Genomic DNA, 8,654 nt, shown 5'->3' with positions numbered 1-8,654 from the left:
GCAGGAATGGTGAGGGAGTGAGTTCAGTTGAGGCAACATTCAGCCTCTTTGAGAGCACCCAGCTTTGTTGGCTGGTTCCGTATCTTATTCCCTTCTGTAGGGGAGGGGCTGGTCCTCAGGTTGATAGCCACTGCAGCTTCTCCTCAATCAGAAAAGGAAGGAAACACATAGGACTCTCCATAGGTTTCACATTGATTCAATTTTGGAGGTATTACTGAGAATTCTTAGGCTTTTCCCCAAAGTCCAGGGCAGTCTCTGGTGTTTAAGGGCAGATAAGGAACTAAATCCTGCTCTGTACAATTGTACAATTGTAATTGTAATTGTACAATTCTAATGATTGCAGTATAGAGGGATCTCTCACCTATTAGTCATTTCTAAATATGATAGCATTTTTTAAAACAGACATATTTTTTCCATCTTTCTGTTGTAGTCACTATTTCTTCTTCCCTCAACCCCTAAGTTATAAAAATTCTCTATATATGTACTCGAAGTACTTAAGAAGATCCTGAGAAACCAAGATCTAATGAAAATATGGGTAATTTATTTCTGGTCATGAATTTTATTCTGTCTAAAGAAGGAAAGTATAACAAAATCAATATCTTGCCTGAAATTGCTGTAGCATCATACATGTATGTTAAGCAATTCTCTGAAATGGACTAAAACTGTGTGAATGGAGTGATTTGATAAGCTTGAAAATTCATGGCACTTCATTTTTATTAGTCATTAAGAAATTGTTGCCCCCCCCAATAGTTTAAAGTAGTGAATTATTCCTTCCATGAGAGTGGAAAGGAAGGAGAACTATGTTAATATTCAAAGGGAATTAAAAGAAAAAGCATACGCTTCAGGCCCCATCTTTATAGTCTGGTTAGTAAATAATGATGTAGGTGAAAAATATCTGACAATAATAAGTGGTATAAAAATTGAGCACAGAGAGAGAGCGCTGCAAGAAGCAGGAAAATCCATCATCGGCTTCATGAAAGACAACATTTCATGGAAGAAGGAGTGTTTGAGTTCCCTCTTCATGATCAGAAAAATGCTAAAGAAACATGTCCACAACCATTGATAAGTCATATTCACTCATTAGTCCCAGTTTATATTTGTGTTGAGAATCTAGTACCCCAGGGCAGTGAAAGGTATACCTAGGTCCTAAATTCTAGGAAGCAATCCTAAAATAGGATGAATAAATCCTAGTCTGCTCATCACAAGAAAAGAGAAAGAGAGAGGAGTAGCATAGGAATAGGAAGGATTAAGAGTATAGAAGAGGAAAGCAGGAAGAGAAAAGAATACTAAATCTCCTTCTCTCTATATAAATATATACACACATATGTATATGTTTATGTATGATACATGTTTATGTATATTTATATTACTTATATACATATATATTTAAAGTTCAGTCTCAACCCCATAAATTAATTTCAAGATCCACTTATGGAAGTCATCTGAATTTTGAAAACTCTGATGGGGGCACAAATGATTCCAGGAAATCTGATGAACATGAACACCAAGGGCTTAGCAGACTCATACAGTTTTCATGGCACCAGGAAAGAAGGACTTAAAGGGAGAGGCAGAAGAGACAACGTGATGTTATTTTTTTAACAGCTCTAATTGCTTAATTTCTATTATCACTGAGGCTTTGGGAATAGTTTTGAGTTATCCTTCCATCAGAATTTTTCGGTGGCAAAATAATTTTCCATCGGAATTTTCCAGAGGTCGAACTATTACAAAATAGTTCAGAATGTAGGCAGTGGAGTCAGCCTGTCTGTGTGGTTTGGAGAAGTTGCTTACACACCACAGTCTCTTCATTTCTAGAATGGGGGTAAAAGAGCCTGCTTCAAAGAGTTGTGGTGTGAATAATAAAGTGCTTAGGCTAATAAATTGTAAATACTGGCTATTGGCTGGTAAATAAATACTTGATCAAAATCTGTGATAAAATTGACAACAGAATCCAAAAGAGACAATAAATGTGTCTGCTCAGAGGCACTCAAGAAATATTTCTGATGTTGGTTCATTCTCAGTGAATTTGGTGAAAGAATAAATAAAGTCTAATATTATTATAAATTATAAATAATTAATCTTAGCCCTATATACAATGGTGACACATTCTCTGTAGGAAAGTTCTCAGACACATTTTTTCCATATCTTTAATCTGTGAATATTAATGAATCCCAGCCAAGTCATCTAAACCAAGTTGCCCCTGTGAAAGATTCAAGAATTTAAAAGTTGTTTGGTACTAGAGGCCCAAATATTTAGTTAAAAATAGGAAGGTAAGACAGGGAAGGGGAGAGAGGGAGGGACAGAGAGAGAGAGAGAGAGAGAAAGAGGAGAGGAGAGGGGGGGAGAGATCTGACTTCCAAGATCATTCAGTAGAAGAACTAGGACTTGAATCCTGGGTGCCTTCCACTGGCTCTTCGATCTTTCTAGAAGGCAGAGTGACCATCAAAGATTGCAGATTCACTTTGACTTCAAGGGAAGGTTTTGCTGATGGTGGCTGGAAAGAGCAAAGTATGGTGGTTACTCAAAGAAGCAAAAATTAGCACATCTTACCCACTGAGCATAACAACAGCAAAGACAAAAATTATAATCTTTCTTTAAAAATGTCTACGAAAAATACATATTTATTTCCAAGGTGAAAAGGGGATCAAGGCTGCTACTTCCCTGTGAATTTAACCTGGATTTCAGACAGTATAAATATTCAAGTTTCACATCATTTTAAGGTTCCCAGTGGAAGAAAATGACAATCACTTAAAAAAATTTTTTTTCTTTATTGGAGTATAGTTGATTTACAATGTTGTGTTAGTTTCTACTGTACAGCAAAGTGAGTCAGTTTTACACACACATATATACACTCTTTTTTAGATTCCCATATAGGTCATTACAGAGTATTGAATAGAGTTCCCTGTGCTATACAGTAGGTTCTTATTAGTTATCTATTTTATATATAGTAGTGTGTGTATGTCAGTCCCAATCTCCCAATTTATCCCTTCCAACATCACTTTTTAAAACGTTCCTTTCCTACACAGTGTTTTGAGGCACCAAGTCTGAGAGATTCACTAGCGAAGGTGTGTTATATTTGTAATTTCCTTTCAATTGCAAATTTCCATCATAGAGTAATGAGTATTATGGTAATTAAGACATTAAATTAGTGTATCATGTACCCTGCTGAGAAAATAGTAATATAGTATAGCAATGCACTAGAGTAGATAATTGCTAGGACAATAGGCATGTGTCCACAGTAAAGATGATGGTCATTTTTAGTGCCTTATCACCACAGCCAGTTTCAATAGGAATGAGTCTGTCACATTAACTAAATCCTAATGAAACTCTAGAATTACAGAGACACTAAGCATTCATGTCTTATACACTGGGTTGTGTCAGTCATATCAGCTCCCCTTTATTTGCTTTATCAGCATAGTTTCCATAGCTTTATGGACTTTCCAGTGTCCTTTATGTAGGTCAATTGGATACAAACACTTATTCAGAATGTTTATTATATGCAATTTTTTTAAAATTTATTTTTATTTATTTATTTTTGTTTATTATATGCAAAGGTTGTTGTTGTTGTTTTTTACATTCTTTGTGACAAGACACCATTAACACAACAACACACTGTTTAACTGCATTTGGCGGGGGTGGGGGGGCGGAGGGAGTTTATCATGTCCTACAGTAGTTCCTATAAAGTAAACTAAGGGCTTAGGGAAATTTTTTGAATTACAAACATTTTCAATATTTGTTTCGAAGTCAGAGAAGATGTTAGCATGCAAGTTCACATCCCCACCCACTCACTTTTTATTTTTCTGTCTTTACAGTTCCACCATGGTTTTTAAATCACCCTTCCAACCTCTATGCCTATGAAAGCATGGATATTGAGTTTGAATGTGCAGTCTCTGGGAAGCCTGTGCCCACTGTGAATTGGATGAAGAATGGAGATGTGGTCATTCCTAGTGATTATTTTCAGATAGTGGTAACTATCTTTTTTCATATTCACTTTACAATCCCATTCATTGTCTACTCTGTTTTCAATTGCTTTTCTTGGGAACATTCCCATTGGGAATGTTTATGATGTATGAAGAAAATTGTTCCAATAAAGCAAATCATTTTTTAGACTTGGAATTTTTGAGCTAAAAAAGAGTCATTAAACAGTCCAGCCCCCTTGTTTACAGACACGGTTTTAAACAAACAAAGAAAAAATGGGGGGCCTAAGACCAGTGCTTTCTAAATATTCTCATTGGTGGTTCTTAGAAAAACAGAGTTTAGAATCTAGTTCTAGACTGTATGAATCCAAGAATCTCTTACTTCTTTAAATTTTGCCCATTATAATAAAGTTTCAAGTAAGATGCGCTACTTATGAATATGGTAGTCTTACTTTGGTAATTAGGATGGTCACTCTTTGCTCCTTTGCTGCTCTTCCAGATAGGCCAGCTGATCCTACATGAGCAGTAGAAAAGGGCAGTGATGATGGTGATAGTGACAATGGTGGTGGCAGTGTTGGAGAGGATTTGAAGACGCAGAGTTCACATCCTTTGCAGTTCTGAACTTTGGAAGGAATTGACGCCAAGAACAATGGTTCTTATAGTTCCTATAAGGTTTAGTGTACCTCTCTGTCCCTGCCCTGGAGAGAGATAATAGGGATAATGGTGGTATATTCACTGAGTTGTTGTCCTGGTACATAGTGAGTGATCCATACCTATCATTATTATTATTGTTTTTGCTGCTACCAGCAGAATGCTTTGCTCATTTAAAAATGCTCTGTGAAAACTCTCCTTTTGGTGTAGGTCAGCATCAGAGGTTTTGAATTCAAATGAATATCTGAGAAATATGAAAAGCACTTTTTAAATATCAAAGAACTTTGCAGCTAAAGAAGGAGGCTTTCAATCCATTTCTCTTATGTTTGAGATGCAGACATGACCCTGTCAAAGAAAAGTGGTCCTCCAAGCCAGGTCTCCCAGGAGATGGCAATTATAGTGTAAGTGCCCTATAGAATTCAGGCACAAGCTCTCTCCATGGCTTTACAGTGCCTCTTGCTGGTGGTCCCTCTTGCATGATCAGTCGGCTTTCAGAAACTTTCATCACCTCTTGATTCATGCATTTTGTCACATTATAAGGGCTCTTAAGGAATACGTCCATAAAGAATATCTTTATTATGTTTATCACCACTTACCATTTTTCATTTTTAGTTGCATTTAATTGGTTGGGAATAGAGTAAGAAAGGAAAAAAATTTAACTTTTGAATGCCACATCAATCCATTAGTTCCTTTACATGCAATACTGTTTCCCCTATCACTGAATTAAAAATGATCTGCCATGGGGCAACTTGAAATGTGTTGTATATGCCTAAAATATATGCTACTTGCATATAGAGGAAATTGTTGAGTGCCCTTAAGGACACAGGATAAAATGAAGCATTTCATTTTTTTCTACAGTTTGAATAATCTTTCCCCCAGCATGACTTATTATAGCCAACCTACTTAAAATGTTCCTTTTCTTAAGGTAAAAAAAAAAAAAAAAAAGTATGGTATGAGCCCTTTTCACATTAAATTGTGCTTAAAAATATTTCCCCAATAGCTCCAGATCTGTCACACATGTAACATTTAGCACAAATAGTAACTTATGTGAGAATTGTTAATTGTAAGTTAGTCAACTTTATCTTAAGAATTTTACATCAGCTGAGAATTGACTACAAGACACTAAAAACAATTAAGAATTCCCCATGAGGTAATATTTATCTCTTAATGACTTCAGGGCAAGTGATTTAACTCGTCTCACTTACTGAACTAATTCTTACACTATCGAAGATAAACTGAGTTACTGTAATTAGATGCTATTTCAGATCATTTTATCATCCATCCTTGAAAACTATGGTGGCCCAATTTACATAGTTAACATTGGTGTGTTTTAATTTATGGATTACTGAAGGTGAAACATTTCGGCCATATAACAAGAATGACATGGGTATAAAAGATCTACCATACCCTCCTCCAAATCCCTGAAAGGGCACACAATTTTAAAAAGATTTTCAGATATTCTTTTTCTCGGCAAATGTCCAGAAAATATCCAACCTAGATTTCTTGTCCTTTAGAAGCTGCAAAGATAAGTAAATTTTGTTTCCTTTTGCTTTTTTTTTTTCCCCCTCCAGCACCCACTGAAACTATTTCCTTCAGTACAAGGAAAAGAATGAGATTTCTTTTGATAGTAACCTCTCTTTCGTCCATACCTAATAAAAGAGTTTTCTGTTTACTGCTCACTTATGGAGGATGGTGTGCATTCTTGGGAGTATACTTTTCATGGCAGAACTAGGTTAAATTGCGGCATGTGGATTCAGCAGAGTCTTGGGAATCTGTGACATTTCCCAGGTGACACAGGACATATCTGTAAGGCTGAGGACCCTCTTGGCCTCCCTTCTGGTTTCTTTTGGGAAGTTTGATTAAAATTTGTTTTGTGATCATTTTGTCACTTGGAGTTTTTTTGCTTTTTCAAATGCTTCACCTGCTTTTTCTCCTCCCTAGGGAGGAAGCAACCTACGAATCCTTGGGGTGGTGAAATCGGATGAAGGCTTTTATCAGTGTGTGGGTGAAAATGAGGCTGGAAACGCCCAGACCAGTGCACAGCTCATTGTTCCTAAGCCTGGTAAGATGAAGTGAACCTTGATCTGGTTCCTGTAGTTGCAGTTCTGCATGGTACATCTGTGAAATCTGTACTGTTTTCCCTATTCTCAAAGTCAATTTGAAATTATTGAGTTATTTAGTTAATCAGGTATACATGTGTGTATTGATGGTATATTTGTGCTAGCAAATTATATCTATGACTATTGATATATATCTGCATCCAGTGAGATACAGTCAAGATGACGACCACTAAATTACTACCGTCTCCCCTCTTTTGTGGCCTACCTTTCTTCTTGGTGTTTCATATAAATATAAACTCTATATATGGAACATATATATATATGTGTGTTATATATAAAATAGATAAGCATATACCTGTATACATACATGCTTATTTATAGTCTTAAATCAATGGAAGTTGGTAGAAAAATAGCAGAAGTAATCACTTGAAAGTAAAAACATTCTTCTCTTTTTTTAAAACAGATTTTGATAAGTTGTCCTTTTTTCTATAATTTATTAAGTTTTTTATTTTGTTCTGTAATCTTTTAGAGGTTTAATATGGTGGTGTATTCAAAACTAGCATAAATCTATAATAGACACGTCATGTAATATCCCCGTAACAATATGATTTTCAGAAAGCAAGCAAACAGGCAAAAACAAACACACAAAAAAACCAACTGGTCAGTTACTCTGAAATGTGGTTACACTAAAGAAGGTCAAAAAGTAACATTTAGCACAAATAGTAACTTATGTGAGAATTGTTAATTGTAAGTTAGTCAACTTTATCTTAAGAATTTTACATCAGCTGAGAATTGACTACAAGACACTAAAAACAATTAAGAATTCCCCATGAGGTAATATTTATCTCTTAATGACTTCAGGGCAAGTGATTTAACTCGTCTCACTTACTGAACTAATTCTTACACTATCGAAGATAAACTGAGTTACTGTAATTAGATGCTATTTCAGATCATTTTATCATCCATCCTTGAAAACTATGGTGGCCCAATTTACATAGTTAACATTGGTGTGTTTTAATTTATGGATTACTGAAGGTGAAACATTTCGGCCATATAACAAGAATGACATGGGTATAAAAGATCTACCATACCCTCCTCCAAATCCCTGAAAGGGCACACAATTTTAAAAAGATTTTCAGATATTCTTTTTCTCGGCAAATGTCCAGAAAATATCCAACCTAGATTTCTTGTCCTTTAGAAGCTGCAAAGATAAGTAAATTTTGTTTCCTTTTGCTTTTTTTTTTTCCCCCTCCAGCACCCACTGAAACTATTTCCTTCAGTACAAGGAAAAGAATGAGATTTCTTTTGATAGTAACCTCTCTTTCGTCCATACCTAATAAAAGAGTTTTCTGTTTACTGCTCACTTATGGAGGATGGTGTGCATTCTTGGGAGTATACTTTTCATGGCAGAACTAGGTTAAATTGCGGCATGTGGATTCAGCAGAGTCTTGGGAATCTGTGACATTTCCCAGGTGACACAGGACATATCTGTAAGGCTGAGGACCCTCTTGGCCTCCCTTCTGGTTTCTTTTGGGAAGTTTGATTAAAATTTGTTTTGTGATCATTTTGTCACTTGGAGTTTTTTTGCTTTTTCAAATGCTTCACCTGCTTTTTCTCCTCCCTAGGGAGGAAGCAACCTACGAATCCTTGGGGTGGTGAAATCGGATGAAGGCTTTTATCAGTGTGTGGGTGAAAATGAGGCTGGAAACGCCCAGACCAGTGCACAGCTCATTGTTCCTAAGCCTGGTAAGATGAAGTGAACCTTGATCTGGTTCCTGTAGTTGCAGTTCTGCATGGTACATCTGTGAAATCTGTACTGTTTTCCCTATTCTCAAAGTCAATTTGAAATTATTGAGTTATTTAGTTAATCAGGTATACATGTGTGTATTGATGGTATATTTGTGCTAGCAAATTATATCTATGACTATTGATATATATCTGCATCCAGTGAGATACAGTCAAGATGACGACCACTAAATTACTACCGTCTCCCCTCTTTTGTGGCCTACCTTTCTTCTTGGTGTTTCAT

General features: G+C 36.0%; 1 protein-coding gene across 1 annotated transcript in view; it reads left to right on the top strand.

Moving 5' to 3' along the window:
* The window catches only part of DCC (DCC netrin 1 receptor), a 1,189,680-nt gene that overhangs the window by 693,252 nt on the left and 487,774 nt on the right, over positions 1–8,654 (top strand). Inside the window, 2 exon segments of the mRNA XM_007471661.1 lie at positions 3,810–3,964; positions 6,507–6,627. Coding sequence (XP_007471723.1) covers positions 3,810–3,964; positions 6,507–6,627 — 276 coding nt within the window.

This window comes from Lipotes vexillifer, unplaced genomic scaffold (assembly GCF_000442215.2).
Source record: "Lipotes vexillifer unplaced genomic scaffold, Lipotes_vexillifer_v1.1 scaffold195, whole genome shotgun sequence".
Classification (NCBI taxonomy): Eukaryota; Metazoa; Chordata; class Mammalia; order Artiodactyla; family Lipotidae; genus Lipotes; species Lipotes vexillifer.
Note: the sequence above shows the minus strand (reverse complement) of the source record. Positions and strands in the feature narration are given on the sequence as shown.